Source organism: Meriones unguiculatus, chromosome 21 (assembly GCF_030254825.1).
Source record: "Meriones unguiculatus strain TT.TT164.6M chromosome 21, Bangor_MerUng_6.1, whole genome shotgun sequence".
In the NCBI taxonomy this organism is placed as follows: Eukaryota; Metazoa; Chordata; class Mammalia; order Rodentia; family Muridae; genus Meriones; species Meriones unguiculatus.
Genome location: NC_083368.1, coordinates 46,491,794 through 46,519,362, shown reverse-complemented (window position 1 = coordinate 46,519,362; position 27,569 = coordinate 46,491,794). Strand labels below are relative to the sequence as shown.

General features: G+C 39.8%; 1 protein-coding gene across 7 annotated transcripts in view; it reads right to left on the bottom strand.

Annotated features, from left to right (window-relative positions):
* The window catches only part of St7 (suppression of tumorigenicity 7), a 233,144-nt gene that overhangs the window by 57,899 nt on the left and 147,676 nt on the right, over window positions 1-27,569 (bottom strand). For all 7 annotated transcript variants that reach the window (XM_060374061.1, XM_060374062.1, XM_060374067.1 and 4 more), the window contains one exon: window positions 253-367. In XM_060374061.1, coding sequence (XP_060230044.1) covers window positions 253-367 — 115 coding nt within the window. The remainder of the gene's footprint in view (window positions 1-252; window positions 368-27,569) is intronic.

Below are 27,569 nucleotides of genomic sequence, written 5' to 3'. Positions count from 1 at the left end.
CAGCAGCCCAGCTGGGAGAGTATCAGCAGAGTCTGTGCCAACTTCGGATAAGAGTGGAACACAAATTATATAATGTTTCTGCCCTGGTAAGCATTAAATTGAAGGCACTAGAAAATAACCATCATAAAAGTATAGGTGACAATTCTTAGGATATTATCGAAGTCCTACTTGAAACTGTCTTTCCTATCTAATCACTGGATTGTGTCAAGCAGAATGAGGTTCTCACATGCATAGAAATACCCATGGACTTACCATCATACTTTGCTAAGACTGCCTGAACATCGGCATAAGCTTGGAGTTCCAGAAGGGCTTCTAGAAGGTTTTCATGGATATTGAACATGCTTAGGAGGGGGAACTCCTTCATTAACTAGGAAAGAAGAGACCAAGGGAATAATTAATATACGCGCCTTATAGTTTCACATTTGTATTTAAGGAATAAAACACATATATGCAGTAAAATGATTCCTATAGTCAAGTATTTTAAGAAATAATTCTTGAGGCTAGGGAAATGGCTCATGCTCAACATGTAATCCTAAGGACCTGAGTTCAGTCTCCAGAACCCTTATTAAAAACAAAACCAGCACTGGGCGTGGTGGTACAGGCCTGTAATCTCAGCACTGGGGAAGCAGAGGCAGGCAGATCTCTCTGAGTTTGAGGCCTGCCTGGTCTACAAAGTGAGTCTAGGAAAGCCACGGCTATACAGAGAATCCCTGTCTTGAAAAACAAAAAACAAAAACAAAAAACAAAAAAAAAAGAAAACAAAACAACAACAACAAACAAATAAAACCCTCCGGTGTGTGATTGTGATCTCCATGCTGTACTGGAGAGCCTCTAGGGTTTGCTGCCAGCTATTTTAGCTCAATCAGTAAGCTTGACATTCAGTGAGGAAACCCTATCTCAAAGGGAGGGAGGGAGGGAGGGGGGAAGGAGGGAGGGAGGAGGGAGGGAGGGAGGGAGGGAGGGAGGGAGGGAGGGAGGGAGGGAGGAGGGAGGGAGAGAGAAAGAAAGAAAGAAAGAAAGAAAGAAAGAAAGAAAGAAAGAAAGAAAGAAAGAAAGAAAGAAAGAGATAAAAGAAAAGAAGGAAAGAAAAGAAGAAAAGAAAAGAAAGAAAGAAAAAAGGAAGGAAGGAAGGAAGGAAGAAAGGAAAGAAGGAAGGAAGGAAGGAAGGAAGGAAGGAAGGAAGGAAGGAAGGAAGGAACTAGATATTGTTCTCTGGCCTCCAGGTGCACATGTCCACACAAATGTGTATACACACAGGCACAAAAATAAATATTTTATAGTAAAACTGATACAAAATCATCATATTTGTATAATATAAATATAAAGGGACTGAGAAGATGGCTGAGCTGGTACAGCACTGGCCATGTTAAGGATGAGGACCTCATTTTGATTCCTATCACCCATGCTAAAAATCAGGCAGCAGCCTGCTTCTGTAGCCCCAAATTGAGGAGTATCCTTGAGCTCGCTGCTAGCCAGTCTAGCCCAGCCAGCAAGCCTCAGGTTCCGCTGAGAGATGGAATCTGATGTGTAAAAGAAAACAAGGCATGTTCATCTATGCAACTGCGCTGTTATGGCTGCAGAACACAGTGCAAGACTACGTCAGATAAAAGCCCAGCTTGGAGGCAGGAGATGGGCATGAACTCCTCCTCTAGAAGAGAAGCTAACAGCAACTGAGAGCATCTAGGGGAGAGGGCCAGGTTTCCTTTAGGGAAGCAGCTCCTGGAAGCTGACCACATTTCAGGGGATGGTTCCACACCCAAGAGTATGTTGGCAGCACAAACAGAACTTGAGAGGATCGAAAAAAAGAAAATAAAAAGTTGGATGTGAAAAGAAGAAGGGCAGGGGGAAGTTGGGCATGGATGAATATGATCAAAATAATTGCATGAAATTCTCAAAGAATTAATAGAAATATTTTTAATTTTTATATTTATGGTTGTGAGCCTAGCCTTTAATGGCTTAGCCATCTCTCCAGCCCAAGAAATATTTTCAATTTTTAAAAAAATTTTGGTGAAAACAAAACAAGGCAAATTGTACCTGACAACACACAGAGCTGACCTCTGGCATCCATATTCATGAGCAAACATGTGCACATGCATTTACATACACATGTGAACCTACACAGTTGAGCACACACATACATGAAAACACATACATATATTACAATCCTTATAGATAAATAATAAAAATTATTACTAGATTATAAACATATTTAAGTCATTAAATGTTTTTTTCCCTGTTCTTTTAGTAAAATGACAAGTCTGAACTTGCACATATTCAAAGTGGGAGGAAACCCAAAAGAGAGAGGCTTTCAGAACAACAGATGATGTTCAGTAACTACAAAACACCAGAGAGACTAAACCCGGTGATAATGGAAACATAGCTCACAGACTTTAATAGTTAATGGTAGCTAAGCCAGAGCAATTTGGATGGAAGTCACAGAATGAAAGGAGAAGCAAAGGGACACTATTGCTTCAAGCAGCCTGGACAAAACTAAGAACTAGGAAAGCAGCTGGCTATTAGGTTGTATGGTAGAGAGAAAACTTGATAAAGAGAGAGAGTGTGTGTGTATACTCAGGAAAACAAGAACCAAGGCTGCACCAGGAAAAAGAAGTGACACAAGAAGTTTAAAGACAGATGAACATGCAATATTTTAAGAAAAAAAATCTGCTTAGAGTCAGGCCACCTTGAGGCCTAACAAAATGGAGACTAAATGAGTAGAGGCCACAGCTGCCATGATTGTTGCATTCCTGAGAACAGTGCACAGCTGGGCACAGCTGGGCACATCAGCAAGATATTCTATGGCTAGGTTAAGCCTGGCAGATTGGATGAAGTTCTGTAAAAAGGCAAAGAGAGAAGATGTGACTATAGCAGGAATATAGATTAAAGAAACATGCAATACTTTCCAACTAGATACAGAGGACAAGTCCAAAGGGATTAAAACATAATAGAGTTCAACTTCAGTGAGAAGTAAGGAGAAAGAAGGATGGACCAAGAATTTTCTAGCAAATCTTCTCTTTTTACAGAAGGGTTAAATTGCTCTTGAAGGACAGAGGAGCAGATTCTTCATAAAGAAAATTCATGGTGATGTATTTCAGTGATCTTCAACCTGTGGATCACAGCTCCTTTGGGGACTAACTGACCCTTTCACAGGAGTCGCATGTCAGATATCCTGCATAAGATATTTATGTTATGACTCATAACAGTAGCAAAATTATAGTTATGAAATAGTAACAACAACTTTTATAGTTGGACAGTCACCACAAATGAGGAGCTATATTAAATGGTCACAGCATTAAGAAAGTTGACAATAACTGATCTATTTATCCATCTTTTACATGGACAACTACTTTCAATTACAGTATGATGAACTCTAGGAAGCTAATAAATCTTTTTTATGTCAATATCCATCATAGGAACTATGCTTAGATAAATAATAATAATAAAGTATAGATGTGGCAGCTAGCTTTATAACAATTTGACACAAGCTAGAGTCATTGGAGAGGAGAGGGTCTCATTTGGGGCCATCCCTGGGCAGGTGAACCTGGGTTCTATAAGAAAGCTGGCTGAGCAAGCCTTGGGGAGCAAGTCAGTAAGCAGCAGCTTTCCATGTCCTCTGCATCAGCCCTTCCTTCCACGTTCCAGCCCTGCTTGAGTTCTTGTCCTGACTTCCATCAGTGGTGAACTATGATGTGGAAGTTTAGGCCAAATAAACCCTTTCTTCCAACTTGCTTTCAATCATGGTTTTTCATCATAGCAATAGAAACCCTAAGACAATAAGCTAATTTACGACTAAACAGGAAACCAAAGGACACATGGTGTTGACTGTCCACTTCCTTTGATAAGAACATTTCCTTTTGCTTTTTTAAAGCCATGACTCATCTAGCACATCTTTTAATTTTTTTGTAAGCCCAAAAGAACATTTTACTACGAAAAACACCTATCAAAACCATTCTCTGTCCAAAAGGACCTACAGTCTGAACTCCCAGAAAAAGGCCTGCAATATTTTCATTGCTATTAAAGGAAGCCGATGAGACAACCCCACACACTGTGGATGTTCTGTAACTAATAAAAGTATTTCTTGTTCTGGTTCACTTTGGTTCTGGCTGACATCATCCTTTGATTTTTTTTTTCATTTTTTTCTAATTAAAGCTTGTTAGAACTTAAGTTCTCTGTCATGAAGCAGCTGGCAACACAATAAAGACATTTTCTGAACTGTAACATTTAAACATTTATCACTTTTGACCAAGTTTTCAAGTAATAATCAGATTTCAAGGACACAAGTCATATTATGTAATTTTAAAATGTAATTCCAAATATTAGTTGCTAAAGCATAAATACTGATTCTTAACAAAGCCCAAGGAGACAAGTGCACAGCAGATCTTTAAAATTACTTCGGTGTCTAAGATCCCATTGCTACTCCTCCATGTGAAGAGCTCCCACATGCAAACAGCTGCTCTGCTCTCTGATTTAAGAGATCAGATCAACTTATAAACTTCCAGGACATAGGGGAGGAAGACGAACTCAGTCCTTATGAGAAGACATGAGCTGGGGTGTCTGGGTAGAGGATCCGCTGTTCTGAGGAATAGGGGAGAGTGGATGCAGGAGGAAGGATGGGCATGGGAGGAGAAAGGGGAAGGGCTTATGATGGAGATGTAAATAGAATTAATTAATTAATAAGCAAAAGTTCTCTCAGATTTAAGGGGTGCTCCACAGGAGGAAGCACAAACATGGCACTATAAATACGGCCAAGAACTTGTGTCTGGGAAGCTCACAGGTGCCGGGTCGTGAGCCTACTATCATTATTATTCCAAAGAGAAAAGGTATCGCACTGCTGTCTAAACTTGTAGTTCTGTATGCACAGCTCTCAGCCCTCATCTGAGGAGTTTCCCTGTGTGGCAGATGGGAGTTTAACTCAGAAATCTAGAACTGGTCAAAGTTCACAGATACATGTCAACTGAGTGCTCAGTCAAAGATGATATCACACACACACACACACACACACACACACACCAAGGCTCAGGGATGAGCTTGGAAGATGGGAAGGAGGAACAATAAGTACTAGTGGTAGAGGAAGACCAGAGTGAAACAGCACCTTTTGGACATGACAAGTCTGCTGCCTCCATGAACTCACAGTAGCTGTCCTGCCTGCATCAGATCAAGCTAGTCAACATTCTTGCTTGGAGTGGGACGGGTTCATGAGCTCCTACGCCTAAGCGAGCCATAAATAGTTAATTGCTTCTAGAGAAAAGAGAGAGTTGGTTTCCTTCATGTGTATATCCCCTGGAAGGTTGACCACACTACAGTGGTTGGCCTAACATCTAAGAGTATAGGGGCAGCCCAAATTGTGGGAGTAAGGGGATGAGATCAGGGAATGGATTTCAGAGGAGGTGAGGGGAAGAATAGGGAGTGACTATGACCAAAATACATTGTATGGAATCCCAAAGAATAATAATATTTTTCAAAAGCTCTTCTCTAAGATCCATGACCCAACTAGGCCCAGGTAGTGGCTCCATTTCTTGTTCCAGGCATGACCTCCCTCCTGTTGAGTTGGGCCTATGCACAATTAGACAGTTGTTGGTTACTGCCAAGATATGAGTGATATACTCTTGCACCTTTAAGAGCTACCTTGGCATATTGGTCATTACTGTGGTTCATAGCCATCACAACTGAGTAGGACTACTGATTGTGCCCCTCCCTTGGCGGTAGCATAATACCTCCTGGAATTATAAATGCCAGACTGTAAGACAGAAGCTTTTAGGTTATATCAGCTCGAATCTTCTAAGCACGGGCTGAAGTGTACAATGTCTTCAGCAATAGGAACATACTTCTCTTGGTCTCTGAGAGGCAGCCAAGGGCAACACCAATAGCCAATATTGTTTTGGGGGTCACTTAGACTACTATGACCAACAATTCAAATGGAGGTTCTTTATGCCTGGTATTGGGGTTTTGTTAGATAGTATAAGGCTCTTGTGGGGAGCACTGCTAGCCCAAGTGGCACAACATTTAAAATACACAATCACATATATATCTGAAATATATACATACAGATATATATATATCAGATATGTATATATACAGATATATCAGATATATATACACATGTATTACAGATAATTAAGTATGAAGTAATATGATTTCTTGAGGCATCATCAAACATCCTTAGTGTTATTTGTCTCTCCTCCTTCTGTACTGACCTTTCTCTTTCCTGCCCAAAGCTCCCTCCTCATTTTTTCCAATTCCCCCTTTGTATTTATTACCTGTATCCTCTTGTTCCTGTCTCTAGCTCCCATTAGTATAGTTCCTTTTTACTTTCCTGATTTCTTTGATTAATCCAGGTTATATACACATACTTGAAGTTTTAAAGGAATGAGCTGTGTTTTTCTTTCTGGGTCTGCGTTACTTCACTCAATACTTTCTAGTTCTATCCCTTCACCTTCAAAATCACTCCTGAATAGAGGAGAACTTATTACCATCACTTTACTATACCAGCATAATTCCTAACTGCATTGCAAAACTCTTCATTATACCCACAGATAAATAAAGAGTTCGCCCTGCAGCAAACAGAGACCACTACAGAAAACCACACGTCATAATGGCGAGCTCACATTATCTTGGGGAGCCTAGTCCCAGCAGATACATCTACAACATAAATCCTGGTCCCGAAGCTCCGAGGGATCCTGGATGATTCTAAGAGGGCCAGGAAGTCAGCTGTGATTATGTCGCCTAGAAATAACAGGGAAGCTACACCTCTGGTAAACAACAGTACGGCTGCCTACACAAGGCCTGAACACAGACAATGACAACAGATATGCTAAAACAGGCCCTCTCTTAGACAAAGACCTGCTGGCAACCAACGACTGCTGGGAAGGAGAATTGATCTCTTCTAGGGATAAGCCCCTTAATTTGTTATGCAATACTAAGTGGCTGGCCCTGAAATCATAGGCACACAGCAACACTAAAGAGACTCGGCAGGCTGTGTACATATGCATATATCACATGTGTATGCATATACTTGTGCGTTTATGTACACATACATGTGTATGATAATAAAACTCAGAAAAAAAGTGCCCATAAATTTGAGAGGAAGTAAAGGAGGACATGAGAGGTGCTAAAGGAAGGAAAGAAGTGATGTAATTATATTTTAACTGGAAATTTTAAAAGTCTCAAAAAACTTTTAGCAGTATGACCTGGGAAATGCTAGCATATACTGTTAAATCAGATAAAAGCTGAGAAAACAGGGCTGGAGAGATGGTTCAGAGGTTAAGAACACTGGCTGTTCTTCCAGAGGTCCTGATTTCGATTCCCAGCAACCACTTGGTGGCTCACAATCATCTATAATGAGATCTGGTGCCCTCTTCTGGTGAGCAAGAATACATGCAACACAGAACACTGCGTACATAATAAATAAATAAATCCTTTTTAAAAGCCGAGAAAACTATATTGTGCAATAAGATCATGCTCTTCTTATGTGCCCTTGCATAGAAAAACAGGCATATACTAAGGTAAAGTTGTTTCTGCTTGGTAAGATTAAAAGCGATTTTTATCTCCTGTTCCTTATTTTTCATGTGTTCAAATTTTTTTTAAATGGATGCATATGTTTGATACAGTTAGGAGAAAAGTCTACCACTGTTAGTAGCAATGGCTGCTCCCAGTCAGCGAGATACCCTGTGACTAAAGGGCTTGATACACAAACCTGACAATCTGAGCTCCATCCCTCGAGTCCATGTGGCATCAGAAAGAACTGACTCTACAAAGCTGCACTCTGACCTTCAAGTGCACACACCAGACATTATACACATACTAACTGCAATTAAGAAAAGAGTACTGGGTTCTTATAAAGTTCAGGTTCATGCAGGCCATGTTCCAGTTAGAGGGCTTTCAGCTCCTTTCATCCACTCATACCTTGAGTACTCTCTTTCTGCCCCCAGACAATCTGACCAGTGCCTAAAATTCTAGGACCCCTTCCCTCTCATCCTCCATCTTCAGCTGGCCAGAGTGCTTGTCACAACAGCCCATGCTGCGCAGTAATATCACCATGTTGCTGCATTCTCCATCAGTGACTGACCCACCATGGATGCACAACACTTACCCCCGACTGGAATGCTTAGTGATGTCCTGGGTCTGTGTCAGGCCTTTGGGTTATGTATCCCTGAGCATGTCCTTCTACTGTTCATGATCCCCCATTATCTATATGCTGGAAATGCTGCAAGCGGGCCCTGTAAGTTTTGACTCAATGTTCGGAAGCCTTTTCTTACACATGAGCTGCTCAGACATGCAGTAGGTGATGTAGAGGTCTCTATCCCTGGGGCTGATTTTAGGAGAAGAGGCTAGTCACAGGACTAGTCACTACAGGACCTCTAAAATTCTACAACTGCAGAAAGGAATTCCCAGATCCTAAGTCTAACTTAAGGTCCTGAGTCAGTTCATTGCCAGATCCCATTTGGCTTTCCGGTTTGCTGCAAGGTTAAACACACACCCCCACACCCTACGGCTTTGTCAGACAGAACTAGTAGACACCATTCCTAGAATTCCTTCTACAGTTGCTAGTCACTGTGATTTTGCTTAAGCTGTTTTTACCACATAGAACACCTTCCCCCATCAGCTACAAGGCAGCTGTCAAAATCGCTCTACACTCCGAAGCCCAGATCAGATGCCTCCTAAAGCCACAGCATCATAGTGAGTGAGAGCCACAGGAGCCCATGGAGAGGTTCAGATACCCTCAGCACTTTTCAGGAGCGCCCTCCCAGCCCCTGCCCACTGCAGCACAATGAAGGCTGCAAATTCAAGTGACTCAGCCAGCGTTAATGCTGGGACTATGATTCAGACCCAGTCATCAGCACTGAGTCCAGATTTCAACATATCACAGCTCCAGTCTCAGGGCTGCCAAGTCTGGAGAACTGAATCATGCTCCTTCTGAAACAATGCTCATATTTCTCCTTTGCATTGTGCTTACCTGGATTTAAAGAAACAACCACACCATAGAGGGGGAAAAATCATTATTTTGCAGTTGTTTCTGAGTTGAAATCTGGCACCTGTCACTCACAACCTGCTTCATTTTATATAGTCTGTTAGCCATCTCATCTGAGCTTTGGTTTTCTTTTGTCTTGGGTCTCTGCTCACATGGCATCTTCCCCAGTTCTCTACCATCTATCTAAAATCACTAGCCCCCCACACCTCATTTTCTACCACCTCTATCACCTTCTGCAGTCATTGTATTTATGAGACTTAATAACATAATTTAAAAAGAATAAATGGATTGAAGTGAAATAACAGGCAACACTATATCAGCATGATAAGCCAAGCTTCTATAAGGTCCAGGGAGCAGCCACTGGAGGTGCTTCAAGACATATGGTCTCTATGGCAACGACTCAATACTTACAACTTGAAAACAGCTGCGGGCTGTATGTAAATGAATACGAACTCCCATGTTCTCATAAAACTTTCTTTTCTTTACAGAAGCAGGTAACAGGCTGTATGTGGACCACAGGCTTTCATGGTTAATAAGAAGAAATTTTAAAACACAGGTTTTTCTCAAAAGCATTTCTCAATGATATCACACTTTCAAAGCCCAACATCTCTTACCCATAGCTGATTTAACAGACTGCCTTCCCTATAACCTTGCCCTTCCTCCTCAAGCCCCCAGACCCTCTTCACCAGCTGAGGTGTGTATTCCAGGATCAGGAAACCCTGCCAACATACAGGACTAGATAGATGGAATGATGCCAAGTCACATGACAAAATGCTGTTCAGCAGAGAAAAGGAATGAGCTGGGACCTAATATATATATATATATACACATATATATACATATATATATATACATATATACACATATATACGTATATATATATACATATATATACATATATATGTATATATATATTAATTAGTTTGTTTACTTTGTATCTCAGCTGTAGCCCCCTCCTTCATTCCCTCCCAATTCTACCCTCCCTCCCTCATCTCCTTCCTGCCCCTCTCTAGGTCCACGGATAAGAGAGATCCTCCACCCCTTCCATCTGACCCCAGCTTATCAGGCCTCATCAGGACTGGCTGCAAAGTCCTCCTCTGTGGCCTAGCTAGGCTGTTCCTCCCATGGGGGATGAAGAGGTCAAAGAGCCAGCCACTGAGTTCATGTCAGAGACAGTCCCTGTTCCCCTTACCCATCTGGATACTGAGCTGCCATGAGCTATGTCCAAGTAGGGGTTCTAGGTTATATTCATGCATGGTCCTTGGTTGGAGTATCAGTCTCAGAAAAGACCCCTGTGCCCAGATATAGACCTAGGATGTTTTAGGATAAACATACTAAAACCTGTACACCTAAAGACGATAAACAAGAAGGAGGACCTGGGGTAAGAATATCAATCCTCACTTAGAAAGTCCATCCCAATGTCCAAATGGGATGGACATTGGAAGTAGGACAAAACAAGAAACGGGAGAGGAAGCTTTCCATAAAGGGCCTGTGAAAGACTCTACCTAGCAGTGTATCAAAGCAAATGCTGAGACTCATAACCAAACCTTGGGCAGAGTGCAGGGAATCATATGAAAGATGGAGGCGTTAATAAGACCTGGAGAGGACAGGAGCTCCACAAGGACCAAATATATCTGGGCACAGGGCTCTTTTCAAGGACCTAATGTCTTAATGATAACAAAATCAAGCAGATTTGAGTCAACTATGAAAAAATGTGCTCTAAAATACAGATTTAAATAAACTTAAAATTCACACAACTCCAGGTATTGTGTATATGTTGTTTATATATTATTCTTTATGTTTCTATATTGTAAGTGTCTTCAAGATGTTCAATATTTTTCATATATAACTTCTTAAAACCTGAAGGGCTAATTTTTATTAGATTCATTTTTTGATTTTTTATATTCCAATTGATGTTTTGTTATTATTTTTTAAATCATGTTTTATTTGTTAATATTATAATTGTAATTAGACTATTTCTTCCTTTTCTTTCCTTACTCCAAATCCTTCCATATGTTCTTCTTGCTCTTTTTTCATTAAGTACTGTTATATGCATATATAGCTGTGTGCATACATATATATTCCTAAATACAACATATTTATGTTGATGTTACTTATATGCATGTTTTCAGGGCTGACAATTTGTTAGGGAATGAGTAATCAGTCTGTCTCTCAGCATTCCTAACTGCCTGTAATTGTTGGCTTAAGGCAGAGGCTTCAGGGTCCCCCAGGCACCTACCCACATTAGCATGTCTACTTTTGCTGTCTAGTTGACTTCTGAGGCAAAACTGTTCCTTTACATTGAGGGTTTGATTCTGTATCTCCTTAAAGTGGTTGATAGTATGTTAAGAAGTTGCCTCAGTTAGCTGTGGCGGTTCACACCTTTAGTCCCTTGCGCTTAAGAGGCAGAGGCACGTAGATCTCTGTGAATTCAAGGCCAGCCTGGTCTACACTCTGAGATACTACCTTAAAGAAATAAAAAGTTTTCTCTGAATAGCTAATTAGAAAGTTTTCTCCTGAAATAATTTGATCTTATAGAGGCTGATACACTATACAATGGTATCTTCACAATGACATACACCTTTACAGTGATATCAAACGACTGCTAATCTCACATAAGCACCACCCATAATCCCAATTCTTCACTTTTCACCTACTTTGAGAAAGTAAGTTCACAGACAGATCTCCTATGAGGTGTTACATATATTATTAACTTTGGAGGTCAGTCTGCTGTAGAGTAAGTTCCTTCCCTATTTGACTCTTGGTAGTGAGGTTGGGGTTAAGCTTAGACAAAACTAGTTAATAAATTCTTTTGTGAGTGTGTCATAAAGGTTTTATCTTTTCCAGACCTACACTGACAACCCTATTCATTCCCAATAGCACATTATTTTCTAAATAAAAGGAATCATCATGGGAGAGAAGGCACATTATAGAAATCAAAGGCATGGCCACCTGACATCAGGTATGAGTTCGCATTCAGAAGCAGTAGAGCTTCTGGGGTGAGCTCCATTTTTTCATCAGCAAGAGAGGAGAAACACCTAGTTCACAAGACACACATATCACCCCCAGCACACATTCCCAGCCAAGTATGAAGCCACTATCCTTATACAATGTATAAGTATGACATGAGTATATTGAATATCTGATGTGCTATTTTTGTTTAGCTCTGGTATGACTGGTTTCCTTTTGAGTTTGGTTACACAATGTAGCATATTTTACTTATTTATTTAGAAATGGAGTACAAAAAATGGCTTGGTGACATAATTTGCCTATTAAGAAAAGACTACAGCCCCGTATCAAGCTTGAATGAAAGCATATGATAAATGTAGAGGCCTGTTTCCTATAAGCCAAGTCATTCTAAATAAATCCTTGAATTCACTCACTATCTAGCACAGTTCTGTTTATTTATTTCTCTCTGTCTTCTCCTCACTGCTAATTGCTTTTTCCTGGCAGCAAGAAATGTGTATGTCCTGCTTTGCCTAAATATTACAGTTTCTGTAGAATGAAAACACTAACTTTCCTATGAGTCCTCTAATACCTATGAGGAAGGACACGGGATGGGCCACGGATAAAGTTTCAGTTCCAATTTTACATCATCTGGCTATTGTCAGTTCAAGTTTATTTCAATGGAAGAATCCGAAGCACTTCTGAAGTTAACATTTATGAGCTCAAATGGACGAAGAAGGAGACTTAATTCGCTGGATTTGAAATGCTCTGTGGACATAATTTAGAACTACAGTCTGTATGCTTTTTCTCAGCTGACTTACAGGATGAAAACAACAGTTTAAACTTTTCAAGTTTGATTTGCATCTATTTAAACACTTTATTAGTTTAGCTATCCATGTATTGTTCCTAGTGGGAAACTCTTACATATTTTAAGGCAGAGGTAATTAACATAGAACCCCAGCCAGATTCCTACTGAGGTCAACTGAAGCTTAGCCTAATTAAGGCTTAAACAATTTGGCCTGTATTTTATTCAAACAGCAGATATTTTATTTTGTCAGTGTGGCATGTTTGACATATTTAATCAGTTTCAAATAAAGGTATAAATAGAAAATAAAAAAGACACTTTACATTGCATGACTGTTATTTTGTCAGTTATTTTTACTGACACTATGGGCTATGAAAGGGAAGGATGAATTACTTATTAGAGTCCTCAGAGGCACAGAAGCATTCCATTTACACAGTACTATAAAATGGAGCCTCTAGAGGCTTAAACATACACTAATAAGAGAATGTCACTTTTACAACTAATTAAAAGACAAATATTGAACCACACCTATTGAAAAATCATGTGGTCAAGCCTGATGTGCACAGATGTTAGTTAAAGAACTGATTCCACACTGGAATGACACATAACCAAATATAGAGTGAGTTGCAGGCATGACCATTGACCTACATGATTATCTTTGCTTCCTGTCAAAATGATGCTTTGTCCATGCCAGAGAAGGAACATTTTCTTAAAATGTTCAGTAATCAGTATAAGCTATGTATTCATATAATCCTAACAAAAATGCTTTCAGAATAGAATTTCCCCTTGTGTTTACTCCCCATGTAGAACTAGCACCTCTCAGATTCTCTTCTTACATGTGTGAGAATTCTTTTATTTACTGTAAGACATTTAAGAATGCTCCTTTCCAAATCCGAAGTTCTGACACCACCACCATTTTATCTGTTTCTATAGAAGAAATTTCCCAGTGATGGACTCAATAGAAAACTGTAGTTTCAAGAAACTCTAGGATTGATACCTTTCTCAAATATCCACATAATTCTTGGAGTAGAATATTTCTGTATCATCTTGAACAGCTTAGAATTTGGTGTGACCCCACCCTGAGATAAGAAATAAGCCTGGAACAGTCAATGCATATTTTGAATGACCTGGAGGTAGGCCCAAGGAAAAGAGGGCCTTCTACGATGGCATGTCTATGGTCTTCTGTTCCAAGAGTTGCCTCAACAAACAGCTGAACATACTAACTAAGCATTTCTGTGAGAAAGAGCTTTCACGCCAAAACCACAATCACTGTTTTTGGCAGACAGTCTTCCACATTCATGTGGGCAACAGTAAATAGCATGATTCGGGACATTAACTCATTTGGTTACCTGGGATAGATTTAACAAAAACTCTGGCAGGCAATTCACAAGGTAATATGGAAAGTAACTGCAATGGAACAACTGCCTGTTTTAGGACAACAGGTAGCTCAGAGCAGTAATCCAGGCTGTTACGTTCATTTGCAATAACCTCACCTTCTCAAATTCTCTTTCCTACCCTCATCTTTCCACTGAACCTTCCTGTTACCTGTGCCCATGCCTATGCATTCCCAAACATATGCATATACTATGTGAATTAGTTAACTACTGGTAGATTAGCCAGTGGTCTGGGGTTACTGCTTCATCTGCAGCTAATTTCTCCCACAACTCGGACTAGTAGAGAGAATGTAGAGCTGGTTTCTAGTTCGCCACAGTATACCCAACGCAACTTCTACTTAGCTGCTGGGTGGTGGTACCTGTTCCCTGAAAGCTCATGCCATAATCCCCTTCACCTCTTGTTACCTTTTCTCATAATTAGGGTTTCTAATGATGTGATTAAACCCCTTGATCAACAGCAAAGGGTTTATTCCAGCTTATGTTTGAATTACAATCCATCATGAAGGTGAGACAGGGCAAGAACTCAAGGCAGGAACCTAGAGGCAGGAACTGAGGCAGCAGCCATGGAGGAGTATAGCTTACTAGCTTGCTCCCCATTGCATACTCAGCCAGCTTTCTTATATCACCTAGGACTAGCTTCCCAGGAGTGGCACTGACCCAGTGAGCTGTGCCCGTCAATCACTAATCAAGAAAATGCTCTATCGCCTGGCTTACAGGCAAATCTTATAGAAGCATTTTCTCAACTGAGAGTCCTCCCTTCCCAAATGACTTATGTTAAGCTGACAGAAAACTAACCAGGGCACCCTCCTTTGATATGTTTTATACTAGCTGACAGACTCCTATATGGAAGATTTTGGTTTCTCAGTGCATAGTCTACTGTTGACCTCGACTTATCCTCAGTGTGCATAATTCCAGTCCACGTGAATGCCCTGCCTAATAGACTCTAATCAAAGAAAGATGAATTGGGAAAACTAAGGTCATATTCAAACTTGACACCATCTAGTCATGTTTGAACTAAAGTTAAAATATGCGATTGCTCTGACCAAAGGATACTGCACCAATGTTATATCTTTATTCCCTTATTAAATTTCTTTCTGGTTTTCTAAGTAGACTCCTCGGAATGGACTTTTGAAGGGTGTCTAACCTGAGCCCTAGTTCTGCTCCCACTTTGTGCTCCTGGTCTTCTACAGTGAGGGGCTCCTGCCACATGATCTCATCACTACGAACACTGCCATGAGCTCTGCCTTCCCTGTCATGATGGGCTGAAATCTGGGGCCACGACCACAGATAAATCTTTATTTCCTTAAGTTGGTCCTTCAGGCATTTTGTCACTGCAATGCAAAAGTCCTTAAGCCAACTCTGAAGCTTCTCATCTGGGGAGCTGTGCATCCACTTATCTTCCTGAAATCCCCTTCCAGAAATATAGTAGGTAGGTCAGAGTTAACATACTCTGTGAAAAACTCTGCTTTACCATGAAACTGTTATAACTACCACTAAGGTGGCTACCTTAAGAACCTGAACATCATCTGAACATCTCAGATTTCTTTGACTATAGTCTTTTTTTAATTTTTTGTATCAAATCTGTCTAGTACCTACTTTGTGTAATAGTCATGAGAGACAGTGAGATGGCTCAGAGGGTAAGCATGCTTGCTGTCCAGCCCCACAACCTGAACCCAATCCCTGGGACTCTATGGTGGAAGGAGGGAACTGACTCCCACAGCTTGTCCTCTGACCACCACACTTGTACTCTATAGTGTGTGCATACACACATGTTCAGGTGAGTAAAATTTTTTTTTGAAAAAAGTTACTGAGAATTATGTATGCCAGGTATTGTTTTACTAGGACTCAGTAATATATACATTTTTTTTGTTTCCCAGAGAGCCACTTTATACAGCTGTGTACCTATCGGGACACTGGCATTGGCCCAAGCTCTCCCCATGTTAGCATCTATTACTCTGTGGAGAATAAAGCTTCGTATGCACAAAGCCAAAAGCCATATTGCCTGTGCCCTTGAAGCCTGTTTCAGACTTCCTCAGTCATTGCCTCTCCAAATACCCAACATGTGCTGGTAAGGGCCTGCCAGCATCAGCACAAACAAGGAAATAAATAGGTGTTGCAGGGAGACACACACCTTACACACTACTTGCTGCTTCCTTCTTCCTAGCTTTGGAAACCAACAACAGGCAGGAAAGCAGTCAGACACAGGACTGTCCCTTCCGTGTTTGTGACCCCAGACTGCTGCTCACCAAAGAGTGGCCTAAGGAAGGTAGGTTGTTTATTCTTCCCACCTTGATCCACTGGGTCCCACATTCATTTAGCGTCTGTAACATACTTTTCTTTTGTCCTGTGTGTAGTTGCTGTGGTCAGTGAGGGGTTAAAGTCAGTAACACAACGTCCCATCTATGTAATTTTGGGGTGGGACTATTTATGCTGCTGAGGGTGGTTCACATAGTTTTGTTTTGTTGTTGTTTTTTTTTTAGATTCTTACTATCTTGAAAACAAATTTTTTTCTACCTCATACATGTATATAATGTAATATTATACCTGTCTCTCATGACTCCCATTACCTTCCGAATATACCCACTCCCGATTTTATGTCTTTTTTTTAATAGGCCAGTAAGTCCAGTTAGTTACCATATGTGCATAGGTGTGAGGCCATCCTCTATTCTATTTCTTAGACATTGCAAATTAATTGACCCCAAAATTCATCAGGGGTTGTGCTGCCAGGATCCCCTAAAGTACACTCGAAGTATTAAGATGTATAACTTCAACAGTCACAAATACAGGTTGAAAAAGGAAAGCAAGCCAAGTGTGACAATTCCTCTCTGTGTGTCTGAACTCTATAATCCAGAGAAAGAAGCGGCTAAAGCAGTCCCTACCTCTTCAGAGGAAGAAAAGGCACAGTTCCTTTAAAACCCTTGCCCTGAGTGGATACCAGTCAGTCATCATTCAGGCACACATTCAGTTCTTCAAAGGATCGATGCAGCCCCCACCACAGCAGTAAAAGAACCAAAGGATTTCCATGGAGATGGGAGACAGACAAGCCATAAGCCCGCTCTCCTAAGAAACCTACTGAAAAGGTAAGTTGGCACGGAGATAAATGTATAGCTTCCTGAAAACAGCAGAGGAGAGGGAAGCTGAAGCTGCCACAGTAACAGAACAAGGGATTTTTAAACAAATTTGCCCAAGGCAAACTATAAATGGGACTTGATGGGAACAGAGTAGCCAAGGAAGCACAGCTTTCCTCACGAGAAGGCCACCAGAAAGGCTCCAAATTTGGAACTGGCAAAGACAGAGCTGGCGGTGGTGGTGGTGGTGGAGGTGTGTGTATGAGGCAGTAGCCAGCCCAAACAGCTGAAAGCAGACCAGGTGGGCTAGGTCCTCCTCTGAGTCTGAGTGAAACTCTCTGCAGTACAGCTACAGAGGCCTCAGTATCTCATTTGTTTACAAGATTAGCCTTAACTGTGTGGATCCTAAATTGTCAGATAAGCCTCATCTTAGTGCTTGATGTGAAATGTGGTAGGAAATGCTCCCATACTCTCCCCTTTAGGTAATCATATATTAATTAATTAGGCAAACACTGAGAACATATCATGAGCCACTGAAGAGGGGGAAGTTTTACCCTTGTACAGTCTATTTGGTAGTGGAGTTGGAGAATAGAGAATATCATTATAAACCAACAAATAATTAGATATTTTCAAAAGTGAAAGGAGAATTAAAAAACAGGACAAGATATGTTTGCTAATGATATTGCAAAGTGTGTGTCACATACAATACACACACATACACACACACACACCACATATGTGTGCACTCCTTCAGGTAGATATCATGAAAGGCTGAGGACCCGGGTAGTGTCCTGGCACAGCATAAACATAATTCAAGTCTGACATAAGAGCAACCCGACGTGGTTAACACTCCAATGAGTGAGAAAAATACAGTATTACTTTGGAAGTATATGCAACCATGTGAATAGTCTGAGTTTGCATTTTATTCTGAATGCAATGGCCACTCACTCATAGCCTCTATGCAGAAAAATGACTAATTCTAATATAAGCATGAAAACAAGTATGGGTTACATGCAAATAGCTACATTATAAGGGAGCAAATGACAGGTCAAAGAGCAGGTCAAGAGTATAAATGTAGCTATTAAATTCTGGACACTAAAAGAATAAAAGAAAAATTCCAAATGTTGGACATAAAGAAGACATCTTTACTGGAAAAAAAAAAGAGAGAAAAAGGCAAGTATTACAGATATAATGAAAGGAAGTAAGAACAATCAGTGATTATTTTGTTGCTTTCCACAGAATAATAAAAGCAATAAACACAAGTGGGATATGTGTACAAATGTCCAAAACCTTCATTTTTCAGGAAAATAGTACTCAACAATATTTACAGAGCCACATGATCCTTTCAAGTAAGAGAAAGCTTGACTACAGCAAGGAAAAGCAGACCAAGAGCTGGGAACTCCTGACTATAAAGAGATAAATAGAGCAAAAATACACAGAACTGAAAACAGTGCTGAGTGACAAAGGTAAGGCATAAGCTGTGGAGACACGTCAACACACATGTGCCACTGTGCTACATGTTTTGTAAGATGCTGCAGTATGGCTTCTCAGGAACCAGTCAGGCAGCAGCATCCAGCACCAACAGGACTAACTGGAGCAGCTACAGGCCTCTAGAAGTTCAAATGCTATCATTTCCCTTCTATTTGGTGGTTTCTTTGCTTCAAACAAACAAACAGTTACTACAGGCTACAAAACATCATGTCATTATTTAAGATAAAAATTGAAAGGTATTCTCTTGCTGTAACTATTCTAAATAGAATTCTTAACTTCCTCTTGTCTGTGTCTCACTTGTCTGTGTCTACACCTTAGCTGACAGAACTCCTTTCCTGATAAGGGAAAGTCATTATAATCATCCTGGTTTCTGTTTTTCTATACTGTACATCTGGTTGCTTAGCAATTTCTCTTGCTTTTCTTGAAATACAAAGACTAATCATTTTATACTCTCCTCTGCTACCATGCCAACCAGAGCCACACATCTTTCTGCAACATCAATACATGACTCTTTGTCTGCCCTAACTGCTTTTCCCTCACCATACAACAGCCTATAAAAATTAAAACATCATGTCATGCCTCTGCTCAAATTCTTGCAAGGCTAATTCACTAATAGTAAAAGTGGAATGTACCACCATATACACCCCTACATGACCCCTAAGGGTCTGACCTGTTTACCCAGGACTCCTTGGTTGCTAATAGTACATTCCAAGTACTCTCCTGTCTCGGGGCTCTTTTGCATGTGTCACGAGACTAATATGTACTTCTTTGTGGATATTACTCTTTGCCCAAATGTCACTTTTTATACCATGCATACTTGACCATGGGCTTGACTCTGACTTTTCTGAACTCACTTTTCTCTGTTCCTGGGGTTCTTCAAGCTAGATCTGTCCTGTGTAACCTTTTCCCACAACCTTCATCATTCTAATGTACTATGAAAATATACCTGTTTATTAGTTTTTGTCTCTCCTCCCTCCTAGAATATAATATGGATGAGGATAGGGCCTTTGATGTGTTCATTGATTATAGAAACCACAAAGAACAGAAATTGACATGGGAGTAGTCCACCTATTTTTGTTGAATATATATATATATGAAATGTGATTGGTTTAGGGCAAAGTGGGTATAGAAAGACCAAAATCACACCACAGAATAAAAGAGAAAGAGAAGGTGGAGAATCAGAACAAAAGAAGGCCAGGCAAAAGCCACTAAACAGAACCAGGACAGGCAACAAACAACTAACTACAACAGAAAAACAGAAGCAAAACTCCCTTTGTTTTCCTCCTGCTGCTCCTATTTGTGGCCTGTACTCTGAGGCTTTAAATCGTGCTAAAATGACTGCTGTGAGTCTAACTTATATAAGAATGAGAAGTGACTTTTCATGTACATAGCATTTACTTTCTGGACTCACTCTCTATTTGTATCTACAGTAAAGAATCTAGAAATGTGCCAGCAATCACCATAGCAAGAGTTAATTAACATTTTAGTGTTTGTCTTTAACTGAGTCGTACATCTGTGTGTCTTTAAAGATTTGAAAATATATTGTTCAAGTGGATCTTGGCTGTCTGCAGGTAATAAAAGCATTCTTTCCACTTCCCATCCTCATACTTAAAGTATTTTCTTTAACTATCCATCTATCCATCTTAACAAGCTCCAAATCAACTTATCAACAAAATCAAGTTGTCCATGACAATCTTAAGGAAAGAAACAAAAACAACTGTATAAATAGAAATCAAATGACTTGCAAGGTAAAAAGTCAGAAAAGAGAGAAATAAGGCTATGAAAGCTAAGAATGAACAAATGAAATAAAAGGGAAACAGAAATTGTCCCTCAAAAATATTTATTTAGCATCCCTCCTGAAAGGGATCTTTGCATTTTTACAATAAGCACAGAAATCTAATATATAAGGTCCAAGAAAGAGATAGTTCAGTCAGTAGAGAGAATGTCCTGCAAGCCTAAGGTTCTAGGTTTGATCCCCTTAACCCACTTTAAAATAGAAAAAAAAAAAAGCCAAGGTGTGCAGTTGTCACCCCAGTAATAAGGCAATACCAGGTAAATCCCTGCGGCTTACTGGTCAGCCATGCTTACTCATTTGATAAGTTAAAGACCAGTGAGAAATCTCGTCTCAAGAGGTATATGGAACCTGAAGAACAATACTTGGGGTTGTCTCGTGGGCTCTACTTCCATATGCCTATGTACATGTTCATATGTACACACACACACACACACACATACAATTTTGATAAAAATATCTTTCATAGTTTGTAAAGGGCATATTAGTTCTCTTTTATAACTCATTGGTTTTACAAATAATTCATTTTACTATAAGTGATAAATAGCCAAACTAAAATCAGTCATCAGTAACACTTGGCAAGTTTTAACTAAGCCCAGAGGTGTATATTTTCTTTCTTTTTTGATGAAGTGGTAGAGTACATGTCTACCTGGGTGTGCACATATGTGTGTAGGCTAGAGGTCAACATCAGGTGTCTCAGTCTCTGCCCACATTCTTTCTTTTATCCCTCTACATTTTATTCTACTGAAAATAGGTAATTCCTTAGGCAGAGTATATTCTCTATTATAGAAACCATCTAACCAAGGCAAGTGCAAGGGAACCAGCGTTACAGTCAACTCACATCTACCGAGAAAATAGTTGTTTCTTAACATGCATTATCTTCTTCAATTTCAACCAAATTATGGAGGTCTATATGGTATTTCCTAGTCAGGCCCAAGGTTCACCTTCTGTTTTTGAGCTGGGGTCTCTCACTGGATCCAGTGCTCACAAACTGACTGGAGAGACTAGCCCAGCAAGCCTCCAGGATGCTTCTGTCCTTGACTCCTTAGCATTAATACTCCAGGTGTACACCACTGTGCCTGGGTTTTCTGTATAGGACGGAGATTAGAATTCAAGTCATCACATTTGTGGGGCAGGCACTTTGCCATTCTCCAGTTCTATGTTTCATAAGGCATGCTTTAGAAATTGTAATTCTACCTTTATTATCATAAGAAAATAGTATTCTTTCTATAATAATTCAGTATTGTAGAAAAAATTAAATGATAGTATAAATTTACTGCTAACAACTTCCTGTTTCCAGGTTATTTTCTTAGGCTTGTACAAACGGTACTCACCCTTAAAGAAACTTTTTCTTAGGAGTTCTTCATATTTCAACTATTTTATAGGAATATCCTTTTTTTTCTTTTTAGTCTCACATTGTCAGTGTGTGTGTGTGTGTGTGTGTGTGTGTGTGTGTGTGTGTGTGTGTGTGTATATGGTGGTATTCCCAGAGCCCACATATTGGCACTACAAACTAAATAGGGAATCAGATAGGAGATTTTGGCTTTTATTCACGAGACACTTCTAAGATTTGGAAAAGTATTAAAGCAATGACACCCTTTTCAATAATTGTTTTGCTTAAACAACAGTTTTTTCATAAAAATATTATAATACATAATATACTTGCAATTTTATTTTGAAATGGTATTTTTTTAATTCTCAGTTTTAATTTTCAAAATGGTAAATATGAATAAATAAACCTATATATAAAACTTTTGTGGTTTGAAATAATTTTAAAGGGGCTCTGAAAGCATGAAGTTTGAGAGCTGTTGATTTATGTTAGTATATTTTTATAATTAAAAATTTGAATCATATAATACATAATGCTCATAATTTTTCTCTTCATATAATATCTTTAAAATGATGGTAAGCACAAAAGTCCTTATTCCTCATGATGGACTGACCCGAATATTAATTAGTACATTTAATACTGTAACATCACCATAAGTGTACCTGGCACTTCTGATGGAGGCAATCTGCAGACTATACTCTTTGGAGTAGTTACTAGGTATGACCTTGAACAAACCCTTTTCCTAGAACACAGAGAAGAGTACAGAATTGTTATATGGTACTTAAGACATGAGACTGAATATTGTCATCCAGGAATGGCTAATTGGGAAGATGAAACCTATGGCTCTTAGGAACACCGAGGGGAAGAACATCTTGGGTTAGACATAATATACCCCCTTCTACTCGCATATTGAAGGCCTAGACCCCAACACAACATTCAGAGATGCGGATATTGGGGAAGTGAATAGATCGTGAGGGCTCTCGTGTAATCAATGGATTCATACATGCATAAATCAATTTATAATTGAATGGTCTACTGAGAGAGGGTGGAAACTGAGGAAAGCAAGACAGACTGGAGGAGGTGGGTCACTCATGGCATGCTTTTGAAGGCTCTATCTTGTCCCTGGGCTTCACCCATCCACCTCTTCTTCCTGACTGATAAAAGCTGGAATACATCCTTCTACCATAATGAACTGCCTTAATCACAACCAAGAAAAAATGGAGCCAGTTGACCATGAACTGAAACCTTTGAAACTTATAAGTCTGCATAAATTTTCCTCCCTTATGCTCTCTCATGTATTTGTCACAGTGGCTAGAGACTAACATAGCATGATTTTCTAAAATTGAGAGTATATGATGTTTCAGAAAGGGTGTGGCATCCGTGTCATTTGGGAGGTCCAGATATGAAAAGAGAAGTCATACTGCAGAGACAGTAAAACAACAATGGAAGAAAATGGTTCAGAGACATGAGGAAAACTACTGAGAGAAGGACAAACAAGTGGAGTTTTAGAGAGACTACAGGTTCGGGAGAAGACGACAAACACTGATCTGAAAGCATGGACAAGGAGCAAAGAAGCCCTCTCTCCAGAACCTCACAAAAACCTCCAACTTATGTTATTCTTCCTGTCCTGGATATCTCCTCAAGGAATGTTGTCTGAGCAAAGCAGCCAGCCCTCCAAAAAAAGCCGCTGGAGTCTAAGGGTGCTCTGGAGGCCCATCCTCAAAGAGAGTTCAAGCTAATAAAGTCTTTGTAAAAACAGGACTGCCCAGCCTCAGATTCTCTAGCCTGGTATTCCTTAAGGAGCTGATTCTCCACTGTCACTATCACCGTTGCAGGCTCAGTACATTTAGGAATGTATGTAGAGACATGGAGATAGAGGGGACATAGGCTGCCACAATATACAGGCCAGTGTCGCTCATCCTGCAATGCTCAGGACAGCTCGCTACCACAGATGATTATATGGCACAGAATGTTCACAGAGCTGAGCTTCTGAAAACCTGCTCTAAACAGGGACTCACAGGAACTTTTACGTTCTGCCAGAGAGGTGGATTATCCCATCCTTATGATTTATTCACATCCAAATTGACAAGTATGACTAAGGAGTCAGACCATACCTGCCTTGTGAATTGCATTTCAAATACACTCAAATAGGACCAAGGAAAGACAAGCATAGTAGATGTTAAAAGGAAAAAAACGAAAGAAGCAGCAGCGTCATCCACCAAATACTAAAATAAAACCAACACAAAATACTAAAGATAAGAACCAATACAATGGATTTTCCTTTAATTTTAGGCAGAAGAACATGCAACACCATTCATTCTGACTAATCAATCACCACAGCGATGCTCAGCATGCTCCCTTAACGCTGCTCACTTCCAAACACTCCTTTGGCACTATGGCGCTTCTGTATTTTTGTTTGCAAAAGAGTTCTATGTAAAAGGAGCTTTGGTTCTTGTAAAGAAAAAAAAAATCCTTGAATACACAATAGTTAATAGGTTGTCCTAAGAATGGAAACTCTTTCAACCTTGACAACAGAAAGTCAAATGTACACTGGCTTCATTAATGTTTCATGACAAAATCCAGTATCTTATTTAAACGATTGTAAAATCTTCAGTCATGGAAATAAAACAAATTGTCTTTAGCTACCTTCCCAGAATCCTCTTTCATGTTCTTTCAGTGATAGCACAGCAGGTAACAGTTTGCCCTTTCTTACGGCTTCTCCAGAAAAGCTTCCCCAAATGGGCCTGCTTTCAGTAGATGGCATTCTAATTCTGCCATTCCAATTTCCACTCTAACATCTCCTCAAGCAAAATGTAAACTCATGCATAGAAGAAGATATAGTTGTATCTCAATGAAAAAGTAGATCCTCCTACCTTTATTATCAGGCTGTCTCGAACCCACTGTGTTATTTTATCAGAGGAAGTTTTATGGAGAGATGTTTTACGAACATGCTATTAAAGGAGTTAATTCTCAGAGATATATTGAGTGGATTGAGGCAAGTCAGGCCTTACTGCAAGGCCCAGCAGCAGCTTTAACAAAAGGAGAAGTGTCAACCTCTGTTCCTCTGTGTGGGGTGCAAGGGCACTTACAAAGTTTCTGAAACCGAAGCACTTTCAATATTCCCTTTTAAACACCTCTCTCCCAACACTGCACTGCTCTTCGTAGGAATGTGGTCAGGGCCCTATTGATGGACATTTCCATATGTGTTGGTATTTTGAGAACTGAAAGGTTATTTTGGTTTGAAATACAAAAGTCACACCTATCTATATACATACAAATATGCATACAGTATGTAGGTTTATGCGCATGTATAGACAGAGCCTAAATGTATTACTTGATTGATTTATTCACTCAAGAAAATGAAATTAATTTGAGGTGATAAATGACCAGTTTCCTTAATTTGATCAGTAAACAGTGAAGGCATGAAATCTTATGCTTTACCCAGTAAATATGCACAGTTATTTCATAATTTCCAAATATGAATACTAAATTTTAATTTAAAAATAAAATTGGAATTATCTCAAGATGTCCTTCAGGACAACTGGCAAGAAAATCATACGCATAACTCAAGTAATGGAAAATATGAAGAAAACTATAAGCATGCATATCACATGTGAAGTGTGCTCACATTATTTATCTGAATTCTCCTCATGGAGCAGAATATTCCTAATGGTAGGGAGCATTATTTCCCATTAATGGAAGTCTAAGTGAGGAGCCCACCGAATACAGTGAGCTGCCTTGAGTCACCAGCATGGAAAAAGCAAAGGCAGGCTTCTTGAATGCTTGCCAGTCTCTCTCCCTCTGCATCCTAGACTCTCTCTAAACCTATATTTGGGCTAGATTAGTAGGCAGTACTGTAGATATGTGAAGTCAAAGGCCAATCATGCTAAATACACAGTGGATATGTCAATTTTAAGCATATGAAATTTAATATGTATACACTGAAAATAAATTTAATATGTATACACCGAAAAAGACCAAGAAAAAAATGGAATAAAAATAGCCAGAACTTGCTTTTCCTATGGAAATGCTTAAGCACCTGTTAAGATCACCAAAATATGTTCCTCTGTGTATTGTGCCTGCTCCAGGTTAATTAAGGCTAAGGATAAGGGAGAAGCAAAAGGAAAAGAGGAAAAAGAAGGAGGAGGAGGAGAAGAAGAAGAAGAAGATGATGATGATGATGATGATGCTAACAATGATGAAGACGACAACAAAAAGAAAGAGCTAAAGGCTTAATATGGCTGGCCCAGATCAAAATTGAGGAAAAAAAAAAACTACCCCAGCAACCCATCCTTTGCTAAGGTCCCAGCTCTGTTCAGCTAAAGTAAATGGCAGAGTTTTCTTGCTGTATTAGAAGATGGGATTTCTACAAGCTGAAAAGTTTTAAGAATAAGTCACATCTTCACAGAAGTCTTTTTTTTTCTTCTTAAAATTAGCTATTATGTGATATAATTTTTTAATTCTTTCTCCAATTAAAAGAATTTCTTCATATTGCCATCATAATCTTTCTTTTCCTGTCTCTCTGCCCTGGTTTGGGACTGTCTGGCTGTTGGGTGGAGTAGCAGATCCAAGCGTGGGAAGCACACAGCTTGCCTGGGCCCTCACCCTGCTGTGCTGCATCCTTCACCAAGAAGCAGGTGAGCCTTGAGGCCAGCTGAGAAAAGACCCTCAGTTTGCATAGACCTGTGTGCAGCCCAGAAGCTCCAGGCTGAGCAGGATGCCTCTGCTGCCAGCTCCCAGGTCATTTGACTTTAATAAAGGTTCTTAGTTATGTATTCTAACTTAGAGATTCTGTGCAAGAATGAAGTGTTGACAAGGGATTTTTGAGATAGTTTTAAAAAGAAAATTACAGATGCAATTCGCATTGATGTCAGTTTTTTGTAGGAAAAAAAAAAAGATTCTTACTAATGACGACAACCAAAAAGTGAAAACAAAGTTCCTTAAGTTGTTTTTCTTCAAAACCACTGTTTTGTCTTGTAGGCCTGAACACACAACCTCCCCACTTTCCTTTTGCTTTAGAACTCTTACTATTTCCTTTCTTGTTCATTCTTCCTTAAGTTTTATTTTATTTCATTTTATTTTATTATACAATTTTAGCACTTAAGACTGGAACACAGGGCCACTTCCCTGCTCTGCATGTGCTCTGCCAATAAGCCAGATCACAATCCCTTTTCTTCTTGCGATCGCTGCAACTATTAAAGTACCCTGGTTCTCAAGATCCCAGGGAAAGTGATTAAAATTGCTACAGTGGGATTAGTTTATTATGATACTAAATTTGAATGTACAGGTTTCCCATAATTCAAACATTGGAAAAGTAAATCATCTATCCCTTCCCAAGGTTCAAGGATCAGTGCAGAGGAAGGGTGGAAAGGTTCACCAAGGGAACCAGAAGAGGGAATGACACAGCAGGGAAGTAGTTCCTGTGAACTCACAGAGGTTGTGGCAGTATTCATGAGATCTGCGCAAGATCCAGCCAGACAAAACCCCAACAAGGAAAGGGTAGACACTTAACTCCCACTCCTAGCTAAGGAGCTATTGGCAACTGGTGGCTACTGGCAGAAGAGCCAATTTTCTTCAAAGAAACTACCAGGAGCTGGCCCTACACCATACACACACTGGTAGCTCTGGGTGGACTCAGCGGATAAAAAGAAAAACAAAAAACACACAAAATTGGAATGGAATATTGGAGCAAGCAGAGGAGAAAACAGAGAAGAAGGAAAGCAGACTGGATTCAATCAAACACGCACTATATGTGTGTATGAAATTGTCAAAAGA